Source organism: Lepidochelys kempii, chromosome 5, assembly GCF_965140265.1.
Source record: "Lepidochelys kempii isolate rLepKem1 chromosome 5, rLepKem1.hap2, whole genome shotgun sequence".
Lineage (NCBI taxonomy): Eukaryota > Metazoa > Chordata > Testudines > Cheloniidae > Lepidochelys > Lepidochelys kempii.
The window spans coordinates 132,598,439-132,621,036 of record NC_133260.1 but is presented as its reverse complement, the minus strand read 5'-3'; the positions used below and the strand labels follow the sequence as shown (position 1 = coordinate 132,621,036).

Sequence of the window (22,598 nt, the reverse complement as noted above, 5' to 3'; positions counted from 1 at the left end):
CAGTCTTGCCAATTAATCGTCTTCCTGCCAGTTGGAAAGTAAATCTTTCTTGAAAATGTTCCTGAGGTCTTTATTCTTTTTTCTCCCCTTCCCATTCCTTCTATCACATAGCAATGCTGGACTGAAAAACTCACTGTTCGACTCCACAGCTGCCATGGGTGGCAATGAGCTCCTGGAGAAAGATGGCGCCGAAAACCATAGTAAAGATCTTAGCAATGGCACCGACAGCAATTTGGAAGCAGCCAGGAGGCTGGCTAAGCGCCTCTACCAACTGGACCGATTCAAGCGCTCTGATGTGGCAAAGCACCTGGGTAAAAAGTATGTGTTGACACGGGCCACTATCATTTGTACGGTTGATTCTGTACAATAATAAGAGCAGCTTGAGCGTTGCTTTTTAATAATAAACTTTTTGGTTTTTTTTTAAGCAATGAGTTCAGCAAACTTGTGGCTGAAGAATACCTGAAGTTTTTTGATTTCACGGGTATGACGCTGGATCACTCCCTCAGGTATGTGCTTATGTCCAAACTTCTTGTTCTTTTCACGTTGTCTCAATAGATATAATTATCCCTAGAGAATCTAAGGAATTGAAGATGGAGTCCAAGGGGAGGTTAGTTCCCGTTCTTTCAGTTTGCAATTCGAGTGTATAAGAACATAAGAACTGCCATACTGGGTCCGACCAATGGTCCATCTAGCCTAGTATCCTGTCTCCAACAGTAGCAGACAAGTACCAGACAAATCCTGTCTCCGACATTACCAGAGCTTCAGAGGGAGTGTATGGAACAGGGCAGTTGGAGTGATTCACCTCTGTCTTTCCCTCCTGGCTTTTGGCACTCAGAGGTTTAGGGACACCCACAGCTGGAGTTGCATCTCTGACTATCTTGGCTAACAGCCATACATTTACCTAGTTCTTTTTTTAACACATTTATACTTTTGGCCATCACAACATCCCATGGCAAGAAGTTCCACAAGTTAATTGTGTGTTGTGTGAAAAAGTACTTCCTCTTGTTTGTATTAAACCTGCTGTCTAATAATTTCATTGGATTATCCTAGTTTTTGTGTTATACAAAGGGGTAAATAATATTATCTAGGGCTGTCAATCGCAGTTAACTCACGCGATTTAACTCAAAAAAATTAATCGTGATTAAAAAAATTAATCGCGATTAATTGCACTTATAACAATAGAATACCAATTGAAATTTATTAAATATTTTTGGATGTTATTCTACATTTTCAATATTGATTTCAGTTACAACACAGAATACAAAGTGCACAGGGCTCACTTTATATTATTATTTTTGATTACAAATATATGCACTGTAACAATGATAAACAAAAGAAATAGTATTTTTCAGTTCACTTCAGACAAGTACTGAAGTGCAATCTCTTTATCGTGAAAGTGTAACTTACAAATGCAGATTTTTTTTTTTGGTCACATAACTGCACTGAAAACCAAAACAACGTAAAACTTTAGAGTCTACAAGCCCACTCAATTCTCCTTCTTGTTCAGCCAATTTCTAAGACAGACAAGTTTGTTTACAGTGACGGGAGATTTTGTTGCTTGCTTCTTATTTACAATGTCACCTGAAAGTGAGAACAGGCGTTTTCATGGCACTTTTGTAGCCGGTGTTGCAAGGTATTTACATGCCAGATCTGCTAAACATTCATATGCCCCTTCTTGCTTCGGCCACCATTCCAGAGGACATGCTTCCATGCTGATGATGCACATTAAAAAAGAAAATGCGTCAATTAAATTTGTGACTGTACTCCTTGGGGGAAGAACTGTATGTCTCTTGCTCTGTTTTATCCGCATTCTGCATGTATTTCATGTTGTTATAGCAGTCTCGGATGATGACCCAGCACATGTTCGTTTTAAGAACACTTTCACAGCAGATTGGACAAAATGCAAAGAAGGTACCAATGTGAGATTTCTAAAGATAGCTATAGCACTCGACCCAAGGTTTAAGAATCTGAAGTGCCGTCCAAAATCTGAGAGGGACGAGGTGTGGAGCGTGCTTTTAGAAGTCTTAAAAGAGCAACACTCTGATGCGGAAACTACAGAACCCAAACCACCAAAAAGAAAATCAGCCTTCTGCTGCTGGCATCTGACTCGGATGATGAAAATGAACATGCATCAGTGCGCACTGCTTTGGAGCGTTATTGAGTAGAACCCATCATCAGCATGGGAGCATGTTCTCTGGAACGGTTGTTGAAGCATGAAGGGACATATGCACCTTTAGCTCATCTGGCATGTAAATATCTTGCAACGCCACCTACAACAGTGCCATGCGAATGCCTGTTCTCACTTCCAGGTGACATTGTAAACAAGAAGCAGGCAGCATTATCTCCTGCAAATTGTAACCAACCTTGTTTGTCTGAGTGATTGGCTGACCAAGAAGTAGGACTGAGTGGACTTGTAGGCTCTAAAGTTTTACATTGTTTTATTTTTGAATGCAGTTTTTTTTGTACATAATTCTACATTTGTAAGTTCAACTTTCATGATAAAGAGATTGCACTATAGTACTTGTATGAGGTGAACTGAAAAATACTATTTCTTTGTTTTTTACAATGCAAATATTTGTAATCAAAAATAAATATGAAGTGAGCCCAGTACACTTTGTATTCTGTGTTGTAATTGAAATTAATATATTTGCAAATGTAGAAAACATCCCAAAATATTTAAAATAAATGGTATTCTATTGTTCAACAGCGCGATTAATCGCAATTAATTTTTTAAATCACTTGACAACCCTAATATTATCATAATATTACTAAAGAAACTAAAAATTGGTGACATTCCCTGGAGGGAAACACTTTTGTTGAACTGTTAAAATTCTTGGTGTGACATTACCCAGGGTGCAGTGTTGACTGCTGAACAGCTGTGTCTCCTTCATTCTCCAACTTGGGGTACCTTTTACACTGCTTCGCTGTGAGAGCAGCCACTCCTGGTCTGCTCACACCCACCTTCCAGCATGTAAATTACTCCCAGTTATCTGGTATGAGTGGTACTGGCAGCTACTCTTGAATTACACTGCAGGGCAACACCAGCCAATTCCCAGTACCAGACTGCCCCCCCAAAATGTGAGTCTTGTATTGCCTAGCCCTCTCCTGGACAACACAAGCTCATATAAAGACTGTCATTTTATTAGTAGAAAATGATATGCACAAATTCTGTTATCTCAAATGGAGTTTCCCAAACACTTCAGTCTAAGCACACACACTGGCTTAGATAAAACAATAAAACAAGTTTATTAACTACAAAAAGATAAATTTTAAATGGTTACAAGTAATGAGGCATAATTACAAGTTGGTTACAAGAAAATAAAAATAAACGCTACTGATTCCTAACTTAACAAGTTAGAGTGAATTCAAAGCAAAGATGTCTCTCACCACGTTTTAGCAGTCGTACTGGCTGAATTCCGTTCTGCCGGGATCCCTCACCAGTCCAGTGATGCTTCCTTTGTCCTTCATGTGTTGTCAATGTCGTGAGTAGAGATGAAAGGAGAAATTTGGGGCCTCTGTTCCCCATTCTTGCACCTTTTCCTCTTTGAGAATCCTCTCCAGCTGGGGGGTCAGGAGACAGAAAGTCTATGGGGATGGGAACCTCCAGCTGTTTCTTTGCCAAGATGTAGATTGCTTGTTCATACCCTTTTTCCTGCCAAAAGAATGGCCATTTAACCAGGTGCAGGTCCATTTGATTTCGTTGACACCTGGCTGAGGTGTCAGTTTGCCTTTTGTCTCTGAGGAACTGGTTTCTGGTTGCTTTTCTAAACTTGGAACATGTCTCAGTAATGTTATACAGTAGACATTTATAACTTTGCATACAATGTTACCACATATATTTCACCAGGACAATGATCAGCAAATTATGATTTTTCAGATGATACCTCACAAGGCATACTTGGTACAAAATTTAATATAGTCTTGTAAAAGGGGTGAACATAGAGGTATAGACTGTCCGAGGGGAACAAATAATACCACTGTGCCCTCGCTGTGATGCGTTAAAAGTTAATAGGAAAGACATGATTGAGCCAGTGCAGAAGTGCTATGAATCAGAAGAATGAGGGAATTTGACAGCTGAATCATGAAATGTGCCAAGCCTTTTTGGAATTCAGGCTCTCCAGTTGCACTGCATGCTGTAGGTACTAAGCTCTTCTGAAATCTTGTAAGCATCTAAAAACATCTAGAACAATGGGAGCTGCTGGGTGCAGGACCCTTTTGAATATGGGTGCTCAGTACCCTTCTGAAACGCTGGCCCTAGCATTTTAGCTTCCTAGTTTTTAGGAATTTTCAGAATTGGGCCTCTCCCTTAAATATTTCTGTTTTGTTATTTTTAGGAGTGGAAACATCCCCTCTATGTGGCAACAATCTGCTAGCAGTGATATAAGTGTTCTGACAGCTAAATAGTAATAATTTTAAAGGAGAGAGATTTTTTTCCATTGATACAAAACTATGAAGATTAGTTTACAACTGGCCCTTGTCCAAAAAAAAAGGGGGACTTTTTGCAAGTGTAGTTTCCAGGAGCTCAGTCCTGGAAGGTGCTGAGCACTGTGACCCGCTCCAACAATGCACGTAAGCATGTATTTAACTCTTTGAAGACTGTGGTACTAGTCATGTGCTTAAACACTTTGCTAGACTGGAGTAAGAATCCTCAGCTCCATGCAGGATCGAGCCCCATGTTGTGGAATAATCGCTGCATATTTCAGTTTTATAAGCCATGCAGTGTGATTCCAAATACACTTTATATTTTAAATGGTGAAATCCAGTACCCTTCAGTGCATGTTTTGGGAGGAGGGGGGAGGTGTTCTTCCCTTGATTATTCATAACGCCCATTTATATTAATAGTAGTGATCGTCAATAAAATATATGGTACAGTATTTGTCCAGAACATTGCAACATCAGTGTTACTACAGATCCAGACTGTGCCTGGCCATTACATGGTGTGCAGGGGCGAGCGTGCAGAGAGCCTTTCACCCACCACTTTAAGGCCTGTCTCAGTCACAGACCCTGCTCCCTAGGGGCACATATCACAGCAAAGGGGAATGGGAGAGGCAAGGAGGAGGTGGAGCCATAGCTCTTGATGGGGTGAGGCAGCTTCATATCACCCACAATGCAGGGTTGTGTATATTAGCAATAATCTAGCCCCTACTGCGTTTGGGCCTGTTCCACTCAATATTGCAGTATTCTTCGGACAAAATAATGGAGGATATATTTTGTACTGAATATTAATTTCTGTGATCCCGTGGCTTCCCTTGCCTTTGTCTTATTTGTTAGATTGTAGATTTGTCAGGGCAGAGGACGTGTCGTATCTGTTTGCAAAACACTGTTCAAATGGAGGGCAGCAATATGAACTGGGAAGAGACTAGAGTTCCTAGCATGGCACAGTTTTGTGTTTAACGATGAAGCAGATTGTTTAAAATTCATATATAAAATTATTAACATTCCTCGCACGTCCATGCACACACACAGATATAAGATCTGGTGATGCAGAGATCTCCTAGGCAGCCAGCATCAACTCTCTCTCTCTCTCTCTCTAAAATATGAGATGATTCAACTATACCACTGTGGACTTCCTGCATCATGTAGTGTAAATAAAAGGAGCATTTACTAGTACAGTTTTGCCGACCACAAGGGCTCAAAAATCACGAGTCAGGCCCCCAAAATCTCGAGAGTTTCAGAAATAGCACATCTGGTGTATGTTTTATTTGCCTTCTTGTGTTAAGCCTTCAAGATTTACGTTTTCAAGGTTTTCTTTGCGACCATGAGGGCTGGAAGCATCCTTTTTAAAAATAAAAAAATGAAAGTGGCGACTCCCATGCGATCACCTGACTGCAGGATTTGGTTGTTTACAAAGAGCACAAAATTTCAGTGGAGGAGTTGGCAATGCTGCTGGGAGGAAGGATGCTTTTATGGTTAGGAAACTGCTCTGAGACTCGGAAGGCATGTGTGTGTGTGGAGTGGAGGGGGGCACTTCTGGCTTTGCACAAACTTTCCTGTGACACTGGGCAAGTCATAGTCTCCCTGTGCCTCAGTTTGTCCTCAGTAAAATGGGAACAGTATTGGACTGCCTTACAGTGCTGTGGTGAGGATAGATTCATTAGGGCCAGATGGTTCCTGCTCTTGGTGCACTTGGGTGAGGGAGCCTCCCTTCCCTTCCTCCCTTCCCTGGAGCTCCCCATAGGGCCGCGTGGCCTCACACCATCCCCACACTGGGGATCCTCAGGGCACAGTCTGGCCCTGATCATTTGGGAGGCCTGGGGTACTGTGGTGATAGATGCTAGAGAGATGGCTAACCATAAACATTATTGTCTCTGAAGCTATTTAATCCAGGGCAGTAAGGTAAAGCCTCAATCCCACAGAACCTTAACGCACATGCCTAGCTTACTACCATGAGTGGTGCCATTGATTTCAGTGGGACTATTCACAGGAGTAAAGTTAAGCACATGCCTAGATGTCTGCAGGATAGGGACCAAAGTGATCATTTAAAGAACAACAGAAAATGCATTTAAAAATTGCACCATCCACAGTACCAGGCCTGCACCAGTCTTCCATCAAAGTCCAAATAGGTAATGGTCCCGGGTGTGCTCTTCTTTTTTATCCCTTGCATATTCTTTATCCAAAAAGCCTCCAAATACAAGAGGAAAATATTTAAAATAATACAGTTTTGTGTCAGTACATTTATGCCACTGCTCAGACCATCAATAACTTGCCTTCCCCTTTTGGGTTAAGTACATAGGGAATCATTATCTAGTTGGGCTTTCTTCCGTTAGAAGACTCTTGGAAACAAGTTTTTGATATGCAGTCATTTATCCCTTACTGTGAAATGTGCTATATTATAAGGGCAATGCCATGCCAGTAGAGATCTGTGTTTTTAATTTCAGCTTTCTTTAAACTTCTTCTAGGAGTTTCTTTAAAGCCTTTTCACTTATTGGAGAAACTCAGGAAAGAGAGAGAGTATTAATCCACTTCTCCAACAGATACTATCAGTGTAACCCAAACACCGTTTCTACTCAAGGTAATTTTGCTTCTGATTTCTAGGTCATAGGCATTCCTCTTTGTTCTTTCACTTTGGGCTATCGCCTGTATGTTTCCTGCTTGAAATATTCTCCTGCCTGAGGTAAAACAAGTATATGCATGAAAATGGACTGTTTGTGGAAGGCGAGAGATTGACAACAGTGAGAATGGGAGTCCTCTAATTTATCCTTGCCAGAAGTATGGACATAGGCAGGGCAACCTTACTCATATTGGCCTCAGTTCAACAAGGTATTTAAACATGCCTAAGCACTTGAGTAGTTCCTCAGCGTGGCTACATACATGCTTAAAATTGGGCATGTCCTCCCTGGCCTCCTTTCATGAAGGCCAGCTAACATCAGTTAGTAGGCAACTTCCTCTTCAACACTCTCGGTAATTTTTAAAATTTGAAAAAAAAAAAAAACCAACCTAAACCAAGAAAGAAAACATTCCCAAGTAAAAGGGCAAACTATCTGCTGACATAACTCCATTGAATTTGATGGAGTTACACCAACAGAGAATTTGACCTAAAAATTCCAACTACATCAGATCATATGTAAGTCTATAATAAAGATAGCAGGAAAAGAAAGAAAGAGGAAAAATATATTTCAGGCCCCCCTTAATCCCAGCTACCTAGATGATTTTAGCTACGAATACATTAAAAATTGGGGTGGTAGAAGGTGAATAACCAACTGTGCACAACACAGAGGAAATAAGACATTGTTTGGAGTCAGGGTCAAGAATTGGGTATGGAGGGAATTAGAATTAAATCTACAGTAGCTGACTCCATACTAAACTAATATTTTCCTCCATGACACTCTTGGGAAGTGAATTGTTGAATCTAAAATAAATGTTTAGCTTCACCCAGAGCCGAGGGGTTGATTGTGTCTTTTGGCTCAGCCCTGTACGGGGAAGTGTGGTTAGTGGCTGCATCCCAGTAGGGGACTACCGAAGGATGTTGATGCAGAATCACAGTTCCGGAGAAGTGATTTGCCTGCGCCAGGAGTGGGGTACAGCTTAAATTCAGCTTTTCTGGCTGGAGCATTGAGGGTGTGGCACCTAGGTTCTGCCTCCTCCCTGCTTATCTCTGCCCCCCTCCTGAACACTTGCTCACCTCAGGTATGTGCATGGGGTGGCCTGCCCCAGCTAGCGGGGGTGGTCCTATCAGCAAAGACAGCACCATGCTGGCTTCAATGCCAGTAGTACAGTCCTGGCCTGGCCCCTGGGTATGTGTTCGGCCCTGCGGCGCTGTCTCTCGTGCAGTGGGGACTCGTGGTAGCGGGACTTGAGCTAGCTTAGGTAGGCTAGTCCAGGCAAAGCTTTTGCTGGGTTGAGGGACCGCTCAGGTGCTCCATGTAATTCTAGCAGGGGTGCCATTTGCAGCCAGACATGATGCCTCGAAGTTGACAGTGTCCCTCTGATCCCCTGCAGATATCAGCAGGAACCTTTTTGTTTCATCCGCTGACTTGGGGGGATGTTTTGCGTCCAGTAGAAGTAGCAGTACTTTAAATTGCCGATCAGCTTCCGATATTGAATTTCAGCCCTCAGCGGAGCTCTTGGGACCCAGTGAGCCCTTGGTTACAAAGTGGAGCCTTCATCCCCTTCAGTGGAAACACAGAGATGTAACGGGGAGTGGACTGTTTCAAATTCAGTGTTCCTTGTTTGAGATATTTTGCTTAGATTTCTTTGAGAATGAAGGCACATGCTTCATTGGGAAGTGCATTGTGCAATCATAGAATCATAGACTATCAGGGCTGGAAGGGACCTCAGGAGGTCATCTAGTCCAACCCCCTGTGATCTGTGTGTCTGTACTGGAACACCACAAATCGAAACTCCGGGTGAATAGAAGTTACCCTTGCTGGTGATGGGGTGGCTGCTGCTGTTTTATTTAACACTACTGTAGTACCCCGATATACCACTCTGGATTGTACTCTGTGGTACAGACACCTAGGGTAATATGGTTCCTGCCTCAAAGAACTTACCCTCTTAGGGTGTGTCTACACTGCAGGATTCGTTCAGCCTCGTGTAGTGTATGTACATGCATAGCCCCCCAGCATGGATATAAATAGTAGTGTAGACGTGAGGCACGGATTAAGCCAGTGAGGTAAAGACGCACAAGAAGGGTGTGGTTATATACTGAGTACATACCCTACACGTTCTATATTGGCCCAAGCCATGACTCCCCATCTACACTGCTGCCTCCCGATGCTGGAGCCTTTCCTTGCTGCAGTGAAAGGCTCTGGCAGTGCGGAGCAGCTGAAGCCTTTCTGCATCGCCTCCCCTCTGCCAGAGCCTTTTACCGACACCTGTAGCTCCACACCTCAGTGTGGACACAGCCTGCTTTTCATTGGGGTGCGTAGCTACAGGGGCACGACACCCCACTGAAAGTGATTTGTAGCATAGACATAGCCTTAGGGCCTGATCCTGCAATGAGCTCAGCACATACATAGTCCCGCTGGCTTCAAGATACGATCACATACTATTTATTTCCGTAGGACCCCTGCCCTGTTCAGTGCACAGGATGGACAGTGCGTACGGCCCCATGCTTTATTCACTGCACACCATCCAAACCTCCCACTGAACAGGAAATTGTTAATTTCCAAACTGTTTTGTTTTTTTTAATGGTGCTCATCAGTGTAACAGTTGAATGCTTCATAGAGAGGGATGAATGTGTCTTCACCCCTCCCCAGTGAGCTGATACTCTGACCCCCACTTTACAGATGGGGGTACTAAGGCACAGAAAGATGAAGAGCGACATTTTCAAGTGTTCACTAGTGTGGGGTGACCAATGCGAGACACCTAGGGCCTGATTTTCACAGATGGTGAGCACCCGCAACGCCCATCGACTTCAGCTGGATTAGTAGGCCGTCAGCACTTTGGAAAGCTGGCTCTGGACGTCTCAAAATGAGGCCTCAGGAAAATGAGGAACACACAGTCAGTGGCTGCTTCCGTAAATGTTGGCCTACATGTCTTTGCCAATGCCACATAATCAGCCAGTGGCAAAGCCTGAGAGAACCCATTTCTGCCGGCTTCTAGTCCAGTGCTCTCCCCTCAAGAGCCTCTTCCTGTGGATCCCGGCCACACCGGCTGCACAGCATGCGGCTCCTGCAGCGTATGTGGCTGGGGTCCTGTGAGCAGCAGCAGCCTCTTCCACTGTACAGCCCTGCCTCATTCAGAGTCGAAGGCAAGCAGTGCCGGAGGCAGGGGTCCTGTGGGGGGAACTCGTATGTGACCATGTTATTCGGGCCTATGTTTCTGGAAGACCAGACATACCGACTGAGAGAGGCTATAACATCTCCTTGCTGGAAGGTCAGTGATGTCCCAGGCAAGGAGACAGGGAGTTTGTTCTTTCTGGTTTGGCCCTAACGAGCAAAAAAAAAAAAAAAGAACAGATTGCATTTGGCGTATTGATGCCAGCAAAAGTAGCCGGGAGTGTGGTTTCAAATCTACGTTATCTTATCAGTCGATGCTGCAAGACAGGTTTGTCAGGTGATAAAAGACGAAAGAAAGTATGAGATGAACTGACTTTTCCGTTACATTACTTTAGATTGATTTTCCTGCATTTTTCTGTGTGTTACCTGATGAGCGGATTCCCTTTAAAGGCAGAGGCAGTCTCAATTGGGGAGCAAGGTCCTAGTGCAACCTGAGCTGATCTTAAATACATTGTCCTGGGTCGTGTGTGTTTATGTGTAGGGTGACCAGACGTCCCAATGTTATCGGGACCTTCCCGATAGTAGGGGCTTTGTCTTAGATATGTAACTATACCCCCACCCCACCCCACCCCGAAAAAAGAGTGTCCCAAGTTTTCACACTACTATCTGTGTGTGATATTTGCTCTGTTTCTTCTCCCAGATGGAGTCCATTGTCTCACCTGTGCAGTGATGCTGCTGAACACTGACCTACATGGCCATGTGAGTGCACATGCTAAGAACATGCTATGCCCTTGTTTTCAGGAAGAGCTCGCCTGTCAAAGTTGAGCTTTCAGGAAGTGGTGCTGGTCACAGATCAGCCCTCAAGCGCTCCTTGTTTTGCATGGTGCTCCCCTTCGGGAGCAGGATGGCCACTGGCCGCTCTGCTAGCAGCACAAGGCGCATAGGCATCCTCGCCGCCTGTGTCCTTGGGTACAGTTGGAGTCCCTATGCTCCCCAGAGCACAGACACTGCTTCCTCCATGGGGTGTCTCAAAGGCGGTCACCTGACAACTGGCCAGCAGATCCTGTTGGGAAAAGCTGCACCCCCAGAAGGGGTGTGACAGTGGGTGTGGTTCCCTACATGCCCCCCCAACCTCCAGAAGGGTTGTGCCCACTGCCCCAGTTGCAACATTGCCCATCCCTCCTCTGTGTTGCTCTTCCTGGGGACAGCAGCCTGTTCTGACCTGGCAGCAGCAGTGTCTGTTGGCTTCTACCTTCCCTGCTGCTTTGCTGTCCTGGGGAGGAGGCGAAAGAACCTGGGAGGAAATGGGGATGTTTGGGCAGCCAGTTATGAACTGAAAGCCTAGTGACCACAGTTAACGTCCATTCGGTATCCCCTACAGCTAATGTGAAAACACACATGAACCAAATAAGCCAAAGGGTGTGTCCAGCGCACTGGTGTAGTAGGAGACCACAACATGTATTTCAGTGCTCCAAGCACCCCATTGTATGTGCTCATGGTGAGATATGACTGCTCTGAATTTTAACCTTTTGCTGCACATTTTTTGGGGGGGTCTCCACTACACCTCTAGGGTCTAATTCTGCACCCCTTAAGTGACCCGGAATAGCACTTACCCTCAGGAATATTGGTGTCAGCCAGCTGACTTGCATGAATAAGAACTAGTCAGCATACGCTGTTTCCAGAAAACACATGCATTTACACAAAAGCAAATGCTACCCAACAATAGCTCGACCTTACAGTCTGTCATGTCATGTCATGAAACCCCACTGAAGCTAATAGGAGCTTTGCTTGCATGAATGACTGCAGCATCAGGCCCAGAGTAATTTACTCTCCAAGATAATGGTATTGGCAATACAGAGGGTAGAGTGAGATTCTTGTGGAAATCTGGATTCCATGCTGATTTCCAGTGGGAAGTGGAGTTTCTTCTTGTTGGACAGAGCCAGAAAAGGTGTAACACAGTCATGCTTTAACTGAAGACGCAATTCGGGACTCTACCATGCCTGCTAGAGATCGATCTATGTTGGGTGCAGTGCAGAACTCCCTCTCCCAAAGGAGTGCAAGGAGGGATTCTGCCCTCAGGGGAGCGAGTAGCTCCCAGGGGGAGCCACATCGCTAAAATGGGTGCACAAACTCCCTCCCTAAGTCCCTGCTTGGTTGTTTCACTTTGTGACCATGCAACCTCCCTGTCTCTTGTGGGTATGTCTTTTGTGTTCCATTGGCGCACAGAAGGAACAATTCTGACAGGCACTTGTTCAAGGGAGGTGTAATGACACAGTGTAAGAGCCTGGGAGAATCGAACCACAATCTCTAGCCCCTTTTCATTCAGTGCCATTCTACTCATAGCCACTAGGTGGCGGAGAAGGACCAGCACTTGCCCGAGTTATCCTTGCTCAAGCAGACCATGGCAGACGGGCTCTCTGCCCTACAGGTTAAAATTAAGGCAAGGACACAAACTGTACCTCAGCCATCCGAGGTGGGGAGGGGAGCTATGTGATCAGAGGCTGAGATGTGGGGGTAGGGTGGGAGGAATGCAAACTTCAATTGGTTTGATGTGGCTGTTTAATTTGTATTTCAGAAAATGTATTTACGATGCATGGAGACCTGCCTTAAAGCACCCCAGGGACCGACACAAACTGGGTTCTTAATGCGAAGGGGGTATTCTAACTGAAGCAAGGCAGAGCTGTCCTTCAAACATTTGGGAACCTTTGGGGGTGGCTCTTACAAGAAAGGAGGTTGCCCCTTGTACAGAACTTCAGAGCAACTCCAAGGAACTTATAAAAGTTACAGCTAAGACTTTCAAAGCTGTCCAAGGGACTTCAACATCCATTTCCCATTAGTTTTAATGGGGAGTGGGAGTCCAAAGCCCCTAAGTGGCTTTGCAGATCTCAGCCTCCAGGTTTTATAAGGGAAAAGAAGTTACAAGCAAACTCTACTCCCAGCAAGCCACATTCTGCTACCCTCTCATGTTGAGCACAGTACCTTACTCCTCCGGGAGTCCCACTGAAATTGATGGCACCTCTCAAGGAATAAGGCAGCACTCATCATGAGTAAAGATACAGGAATCTGCCCCATAGTGTGCACTCTCAGATTGCTCCTTTGTTTAGCATGGTGTTTAGCTGGAGACTATCCCTTTACACGGCTGCTGAGGCTAAGCTGATTCTGTTTGTCATAAGACCATGTAAACCTTCAGATTTCTGTGACTGGTGGTTATTACCATGTTGTCTTAAGTGTGAAGAAGGCGGAGCAGCCGCCATAACAACTAACAGAACCCTGCATGTATTTCTCTTGTCTTTTTCTTCCTTGGATCGCCTGTAATCTTTTTATTCTTTTGCATTTTCCTTCTAGGTGGTAAGTTAGGTGTTTATAACTTTGAATGCAGCCTCTTCTGCACATATCATAACTGCCTGTTTTCTAACTGTAGTATCATGCTCCAACCTGTTAGCATGACTCTGCTATGCCATGAAGCCTACTAAAGGAGTCAGTGAATGGATCTAATGAACCCTCTTTATTCCTCCTTGTCTTGCTGCAGTTCATCCTCTTTCCGTGTACTGGAGTAACCCACTTCAGTTACCATGTGCTGGAAAAGAATATCAAAGAAGGAACCTAGTAATATGGGAAGCAACCCACTTCAAGTGGGGAAATGAATTGTAATTTTAGGGTCTGACTGTAGCAGCAAAAGCCTAAATCTAAAATTAAAACTTCACCCTCTCAGAGCTGTTTTTTGAAGCTTAATAAAAGCAGGAGTTAGGGCCAGTTGGGGGCTAGTGTGTAAGCTGTACTGCTCCAGGAGGCAGTGTAGGTCAGAGACACCCCTCTGATGGCACAGTTCCTTCCTGGTCATCCCTTTGCTCTGTGAGAAGGGGGTAGTGATTTATAGCTGTCTTATACAGTAGCAAATCTCCTTGTTGGATCAGCATTGCTGGGTGATGTGGTGGGGGTGGAATCCTGGCTCAGCGTGCTCCTCACCTCTCCCTGCCCATGTGCTCTGGTGAGGAGTAGCAGGCACAAAGAACAAGGGATAATGTAGCCCTAAAAGTCCATAACTTATATAATAGATGGAGCTCCTCAGGTCTGTCAGGTCTGTCTGCACAGCAGAGTTAACCCGGGCCCTTCCTCACATGTTTCCCTAACCCAGCTCCTGTCGTACATGGAGCCCTCTCATCAGAGTTTTGTGGTGCTTTCAACCCAGCTGGGGTATAGTCTCGAGCTGCTTTAACTCAGGGTGGTAAACTGTCTACTTTGTAGTGAGTGATTCATTGTCTTCCCACGTGCCCGGATGGACAGACAAGTTCTCCCATAGTTCACTGGGAAAGAATCATAAAGTGGCTCAGCTTGTTGCCGTGCTAAGAACCATGGGATATACCCCCCAGAAGTCCTAGTGACACACACTGGGGAGCGCAGCACCAGTGAGGACACTGACTTGCATGGGCCTTTGCAGTCTGGCTGTTCACAGCCAGGCTAGGCTAACCTGGGTGCTCCAACCCTGCTGCTGATCACCCAAGTGCAAGTGAGACTATAAACCAAAAAAGGCCCTTTGGATTGGAAATGCCAGTGCAGCCCCAACCTCAGGGAGTCACCGAAAGTTAGGGTTAGAAATATCAGGTTTAATTCAGAGCTTTATTTTCCAGTTCTAGTTTCGGTTTCTTAGCCTGGTGGAAGAAGTTCTTTCCAGCTTCCGGACAGCAGCTTTGGCAACATGGCTCCAGCTTTCTCTGAAGTCAGACCTTAAAGTTCAATGAATATAACCCTACCCTTTGATAATGCTTGGAGATCTGTGGATGAAAAGCACCATGCAAGTGCTAGGAAACACTACCACCACCTCCACCCTCGTTATGATGTTTATGTACTACTTAACATCCATTGTTTGAACGGGGAGGCTGATTATTAACACACATTTCTTGTGCGTTTTCCAGCTGGGTCATGCAGACGTGCTTGCACCGATGTCTGTATAATTCTGGGAATGCTTCTCTGCACGGCCTGCCTTGGGCTCAAACTAGAGCAAGGAGATGCTGTCCATCCAGATGTGGTTTTCTTAGGCCTAACTGTTGTTGGACAACAGCACCAATCTAATTGTATGTTTCTGTAATGTATCTTTTGGTGACTTCTAGAACATTGGGAAAAAGATGACCTGCCAAGAATTCATTGCCAACCTTCAGGGGATGAATGAAGGCAAAGATTTCCCCAGGGGGCTGCTGAAGGTAAGGGATGAATTTAACAGCTGGTTTTAAAGTAAGAGATTTGGTTTTGCCTTCACTGACTGATTCCTGAATCACAGTTAAAATAGACCATGCAGTTTATTGAATTCCTATTTGTCATTCACAATGGTGAATGGGTTTTTCTCTGCTCCCAAAGCACAGAAAAAATTTCACTCCTGCAAAGTCAATTAGTAGTCCCAATGAAGATGCTTGCAGTGCATAAAGGTAAGTCTATGCGTTAGTCTCTGCGGGTTTGGGGCCAGAGTTTTTAATAAAAGGAAACAAAGGTGTGGCACAATCTACGAGTGCTTTGTAATGATAAGAGCAGGCACAAAGCCAGCCAGTTATTGCAACTGCATATTTAAGAGGGACCCCTGAATTGTGTATTATATAAGTTTTATATAGAGTTTGGGAAGAGGCTCATAGTGGTTTTCACATCAAAATGGGAGAGATAATTTTAGATTAGAATGCATTGTACTGCTTTTCTTCAGGGTTTGTTTGTATAATTTTTGAGAGTCTTTAAATGTGAATAACTGCAGAGAGCCTGAGCTGGCCACATCTCATTTTAGTCCCACTAACAGCGGGAAATATTTCTTTTCTTTGCCTGGGGGTTGGCATGAAGCATCAGGCTGTTGGAAGGGAGACAAGAATTTACACTAGAGTTCATGAATTGCTCACTAATGGGAAAATACGAAATATTGTTGCACCTGGCGCCTGACCCAAAATCTATAGAAGTCAGTGGAAAGATTCCCATTGTTTTCAGTGGGCTTTGGATAGGGCCCCTAATGAAATGCCAGACGCAGTGTATAGTTCAGGGTTGTTTTTTCATTTTTGTGGTTTCTCCGGTTGCTCTTGGCTCCTCCTGGGCTCTGCTTCCTAAATTTAAGCCCCTATTTGGAAAAAATAAAAACCTTCACCTGAGTGGTTAATAACCGAAGTGTCGCTGAGAGGACGCTCCCAGGTAAACTCCTGTCTGCTGTTGCCTTGGAGAGGCGGAGTGGGATTACTTAGCAGAGTAATCAAAGGCTCTTACTGACTAGCTAGATCTCCGGTGCTGTCTTTAAATAGCCCGTTTAGTGTACGAAAGGAAGATTTCCATTGGGCTCACCTGCTGTTTATTTTTCCGCTGTTGGAAGAATGATGATCGTTATCCTGGCCCATGCTATTAAGGACCTTTAGCACTGACTGTAAAGCTATCCTAAATGGGTAGCTATAAACCTGGGGTAGCTGGCTCTGTGCCAGCCCAGACCATCCCAGCATAGGGAGTGGGATGGCGCTTGGAGGGGTTGTTTCAGGGGCTAAAGAGGGTATGGCAGGAATGCAGTACTCTCCATCAGTCCCTGCCCTTGTCCCGGTTCCTAGCTGATACTCTCATTTGTGTGGGAGGCTGATTTGACCCCCGTCCGGCCCCAGGATCAGAGAGGGAGGAGGCAGAAACGTGGCTTTTAGAGCTGCTGTTGCCTGTCCCCTGACTCTGCTGAGATGTGCTCGGGCACAACCGAGGGTTTGTTTCTCATTGTTTTTCTTAGTAAATCTGAATGTACTGAAAAGCAGTAGCCTTGTTTTTCAGTAGCTCTTACTGGCAGTCTGCAGCTGATACAGGCTTTATGTTTAGCAATACGAATCAGGTGCATAGGCCTTTATTCAGCAAGGTGCTTCAGCAAAATGCTTTTAATTTAACTGTTCCATTAGCAACACTGTGAATGAAAGCAAATTCAGTGTCTGACTCAGAACCCCTAAAAATGGTGCCTCTCTAGCATCCTTGCTCGTGCCTTTGCAATTCCTGTTAGATCTATGCAGAGTCCACCAGGTGGCATGATGTCACAGCTGAAAATGTAACAGCGAACAAAAGTCTGAGAATACCAGACGCCCGCCTCTCATCAGTACAGCCGGGGTCAGGGAGAGAACTGCATCTCTGCGAGTCACAATTCTTTCTCCATTCTCCTCTCACTGGCAAGTTAGGCATTTGCCATTACATGGGGCTGGGCTTAAAGGTATATTTTCCAAGTTTAGTGGATGCAGGGAAAGTTCATTTTTTTTTCTTTTTTTTTTGGTAGGCTTGTGGCTAAGCAGCAGTTCTGCAGAAAAGGATCTGGGGATTACAGTGGATGAGAAGCTGGATATGAGTCAGCAGTGTGCCCTTGTTGCCAAGAAGGCAAATGGTATATTGGGCTGTATTAGTAGGAGCATTGCCAGCAGATTGCGGGGAGTGATTATTTTCCTCCATTCGGCACTGGTGAGGCCACACCTGGAGTATTGTGTCCAGTTTTGGTCCCCCACTACAGAAGGGATGCAGACAAATTGGAGAGAGTCCAGCGGAGGGCAATGGAAATGATCAGGGGGCTACAGCACAGGACTTACGAGGAGAGGCTCAGGGAACTGGGGTTATTTACTGCAGAAGGGAAGAGTGAAGGGGGATTTAATAGCAGCCTTCAACTACCTGAAGGGGGGTTCCAAAGAGGATGGAGCTGGGCTGTTCTCAGTGGTGGCAGATGACGGGACAAGGAGCAATGGTCTCAAGTTGCTGTGGGGGAGGTCTAGGTTGGATATTAGGAAAAACTATTTCACTAAGAGGGTGGTGAAACACTGGAATAGGTTACATAGGGAGGTGGTGGAATCTCCTCCTTTAGAGGTTTTTAAGGTTGACAAAGCCCTGGCTGTGATGATTTAGTTGGGGTTGGTCCTGCTTTGAGCAGGGGTTGGACTAGATGACCTCCTGAGGTCTCTTCCAACCCTAATCTTCTATGATTCTAAGGGAGAAGAAAATAACTGAAAGCCTCAGGAACCATGTAGCTCATTCTCCAGGAAGCTGGCCCTGACGTACGCCACATGTGGAGTCTGAATTGCCATAGCAAGGAAGAGCCATATTTAGCTAAGAGATACTACTCTCCTGCATGGTATCTAAAACAACCAAAGATCAAGTAAAAATTAACTCTTGCCTCTAATTAACCTTCAGTGCCACTGAGAGCAGAATCTGGCTCAGTGTGTTTATTTTGTATGGCTTTGAGATAGCAAAATTTTGGTTTGCCGACATCAAGCTTGCTGCTTCCTGTGAAGCAGAATGGTGAGACTGCTGGGAGCAAGGTAATACTCTCTTCATTATCAGCTTCAGAAGATCTCTGATGTGAGATCCGATTCCCCCTCTCCCCCAAGAGAGGTGTCTCTGTTTTACTAAGGTTTCTTGTACAATACCGACACTTGGCTATACAGCACAGAGCTTTATAGTTAAGCTGCAGAGTCTTTGATACCACTTCAGGAGCTGAGATGTTATTCTTGCTGGTATTTGAAATGAGAAATCCAGATGCGATCTTCAGCACCTTGTGTCTTCCTGCAGATCTGCTCATTAACACTGAATAGAGCTTTACTCTGATATCTCAGTCTGTGATCCATTTCCCCCCAACCCCACCCCCCCATCAACACTGAGGTTATTTTTTTTTTTTTTAAAGTTGAAAACCATAGAGGCAAAGAAGCACAAGTAACTGAGATTAAAAGCTTGGTTTCTCTGAGATCTGATTTCAGTATTTATCCAATCAGTACTTTAGCAGGCAGGGAGAGATGTTTGGCTTGCTTTTCATTCCACCCTAGCTGCAGTAAAACTGTCTGTCACACATCCCATGCAGCTGCCATCAGTTACTGATGTACAGTATAAATGGAGATATTGGACCTGAGCCTTGTTTACACTAAGGCCCCTTTATGGTGCTCTGGCAGTGCAGAGGCCTCGAAGTGGGTGCCAGTTGTTACTACACTCAGAGGCCTCTCCATGTCGTCACACTGGTGTAAAGGGTCTTGGGATAAATGAGAATCAGGCCCCCAGGCTGTGATTCTCCCCTCCCTTGCACAGGTGTAAATGAGGAAGAACTTCATTGACATCCATGGTGTTAACTGGTGTAAGAGAGGGAGAATTAGGCCAGTTAAATCCAGGCCGAGTTAGATTTTTGGGTGAAATGTTTCAAAGGCACTGAAGCTTTTTTAAAAATCCCACCCTTTGATTCTGATCTTACATATGCCAGCCACTCTAGGGATTTTGCGTCATATCAGCCTGGGGTCAGGCAAGTTGACCCTGACTTCATGGTAGTGTTTCACTTTCAACCCATTGAAATAGTACATTTTTCTAGTAAAAATTCCTTGATCCTTGGAAGTCTAATAAAATCCTGCAAGGAATATGAAATGTGTGTGATGCCTGTATCTATATAGCCTTATGTAGTTGTGTTGCTCACTCCTAAAGCAAATCTGGACTCACACAGCTACATAAATTTACAACTGGGGACCAGCGGCAGATTTGCAATAAATGGAAGAACACTGTGTTTGTTATTGAGCTCTGAGCCAAGGTGATCCCTGCCTATAGGGCCCAAGGCAATACTTGGTTTTCTTTGGATTCAGAGTTATTGGTATCATGTCCCTAGAGAACCAAGATCGTTTGTTGTGAGTTACCCCCTTGGGTTGATGGTGGAGGAAGCTGGAATGAGACAAGGTTTTATTCCATAGGTACAACTGTCTGTCTCATGTGAGTCCTGAAGCTGGCTGGTCCCCAGCAGGCTGGCTGTGGCTGCCCCATTTCCCCATAACACATGAAATGGAAATGGGCCGGTTCTGTAATTGCTACATGCTTGCTGAGTTGATGGAAGGTGTTTGCTATTCACAGAGCTGACGGGAGGTTAGAGAGCTGTACAGTAGGGTAACTGTACCAAAGGGAGAAGAGACAGGAGTACAGTGTACGATAATACAGACTAGCTGATTATAACTCTTGTCAGGAAATGTCTGATGGGGGTAGGATTCAAATCCAGCTTGAAGACTTGGACATTTAAGGTCCGATTTTTCAAAGCCATTTTGAGTACCAGCTCATCTGCCGTAGAGGCACCTAAATGAAGTGACCACATTTTTAAGTGGGAGCTATTAGGTGCTGAGCTCTGGAAAATCTGGCCCTTAGTTTCTGAAATCATATGAATACTTGATCTGATTCCTGGGCTGCACAATTTCCTATGGAAGCTGCGAGGCAGTGTGTGTCTCATTTTGCTATCAGTTTCTTGCACTTAATTAAGGTTTTGTTTGTTTCTCTCTTGCCTTTCTGTCTAGCATGGGTTTTTTTCCCCTTAGACCCTCCAAAGCAAACACTTGATTAGAAAAGGATTCCTGGCATCCTGTTTGTTCCAGTCCAGTCATTTCAGATGTCTAATGGAGAAAAGGGGCGAGTTTAAAGTAGCTTAATTGTTCCTCTCTTATTTACCCAGAGGAAATCATACTGATCGCTGCTGTGTGCGCATGAATTGCTTTCCTTTGTATCCTCTGCACGCCCTTTCATTTGTGTACAGCATGGGTTCTGCACTAAGGGGTCGTAACCCCCTGCTGCTGCAAAATGGAAAGGGGAGGCCAGCTACTTCACAGCTAGATGAGAAGGAAGTCCTCGAGGAAGTGTCAGCAGGGAAAGGCTGAGGACCACTGGTTGACGGCATTAATTCCTACAGTGCTTTTATTGGTTTAGTATCGCAAATGAGGACAGCAAAAAGTATAGACAGCAAAAAAATATAGATTTCTATTCAGTATGGATCAAGAATTTAGAGAACATTTCACCAAAACAACTCAAAACAACCCCCCCCCCACCCAAAAAAAAAGAAAAGGAAGGCATTTGCAGTTTGTTTAGTTTTTACCCCAGAAGGGACAACATTTACAGGTTGTTTTCTGTAGCCCATTGTAATACATTTAAATATGAAAAAACAGTTGTCCAAAAACCATTCAGGTTGCTAAGAGGTAATAATGCCAACCTGAAAAACACAAAGCCCAGAAAATGCAGAGTAAAACCATCTGCTTACATGCACACATCATCCTACACAGACATGTACTGCCCATTCTCCTAACAAATTAACACTGCTCAACCCCAGTCGCCAAGCTCACACCCACACCACCTTAATTCTGTCCACTGTTTGCTGTCAGTGCTCCTGTGGGATTAATCTTTCTTTCCTGTAGTTAGTGGTTTTGAGTGTTGTGGATTATAACTTATTAGGTACCTTAGCCAGTTAAAGCAAACTTGTTTGTTTATCATGCAGAACTGTGAACTATAATATGTTGCAGATAGTTGTTACAATTAGCATGTATTGCTAATTAGCTTCTCTAATCAATGAGATTCTGATACCCTTACATTGAATAGTGCCTTATTCTATGAATAGCCTTATTGGAATACAAATGTGAGACGGGGCTGTCATAAATATAAAGGGAAGGGTAAACCCCTTTAAAATCCTTCCTGGCCAGAGGAAAAATCCTCTAACCTGTAAAGGGTTAAGAAGCTAAAGGTAACCTCGCTGGCACCTGGCCAAAATGACCAATGAGGAGACAAGATACTTTCAAAAGCTGGGAGAAGGGAGAAAAACAAAGGGTCTGTGTCTGTCGGTATGCTGCTTTTGCCAGGGATAGACCAGGAATGGAGTCTTAGAACTTTTAGTAAGTAATCTAGCTAGGTATGTGTTAGATTATGATTTCTTTAAATGGCTGAGAAAAGAACTGTGCTGAATAGAATGACTATTCCTATCTGTGTGTCTTTTTTGTAACTTAAATTTTTGCCTAGAGGGATTCTCTATGTTTTGAATCTAATTACCCTGTAAGGTATCTACCATCCTGATTTTACAGAGGTAATTCCTTTACTTCTATTTACTTCTATTTCTATTAAAAGTCTTCTTGTAAGAAAACTGAATGCTTTTTCATTGTTCTCAGATCCCAGGGTTTGGGTCTGTGGTCACCTATGCAAATTGGTGAGGATTTTTACCAAACCTTTCCCAGGAAGTGGGGTGCAAGGGTTGGGAGGATTTTGGGGGGAAAGACGTGTCCAAACTACGTTTCCCAGTAAACCCAGTTAGAGTTTGGTGGTGGCAGTGGATATTCCAAGGGCAAAGGATAAAATTAATTTGTACCTTGGGGAAGTTTTAACCTAAGCTGGTAAAAGTAAGCTTAGGAGGTTTTCATGCAGGTCCCCACATCTGTACCCTAGAGTTCAGAATGGGGGAGAAACCTTGACATGGTGGCAGAGGTGGGATTAACCTGAAATCATTTTGAGATCAATTTGAGATTTTTTTGAACTAGAAATACAGATTTTAAAAAGGAAATGTTTTTTTCCTTTGGGGCTGCTGGAAAGCAGCTAGTTTTTTCTCTGCTTTGGGGCCAGAGCAGAGACAAAAGGGGATTATCTTTGTGAATTGCAGGTTTTCTTTGCCTGGAGGCAGGGTACTTAACCTCCTGCAGGGAAATTCACAGTCCT

The 22,598-nt window shown here is 44.4% G+C and overlaps 1 protein-coding gene across 8 annotated transcripts in view; it reads left to right on the top strand.

Moving 5' to 3' along the window:
• Nucleotides 1–22,598, top strand: part of PSD3 (pleckstrin and Sec7 domain containing 3) — a 177,166-nt gene that overhangs the window by 67,879 nt on the left and 86,689 nt on the right. For 4 of the 8 annotated variants that reach the window (XR_012159160.1, XM_073345935.1, XM_073345940.1 and 1 more), the window contains 5 exons: nt 112–318; nt 426–506; nt 6,900–7,012; nt 10,861–10,919; nt 15,269–15,358. Coding sequence is in view for 7 of the 8 variants with exons in the window: in XM_073345935.1 (XP_073202036.1) it covers nt 112–318; nt 426–506; nt 6,900–7,012; nt 10,861–10,919; nt 15,269–15,358 (550 nt within the window). In the remaining variant the exon portion in view is untranslated. Of the gene's footprint in view, nt 1–111; nt 319–425; nt 507–4,507; nt 4,570–6,899; nt 7,013–10,860; nt 10,920–15,268; nt 15,359–15,512; nt 16,019–17,412; nt 20,643–22,598 lie in introns of those variants that run through there. The other 4 variants (XM_073345937.1, XM_073345936.1, XM_073345939.1 and 1 more) reach the window with 4 other exon arrangements.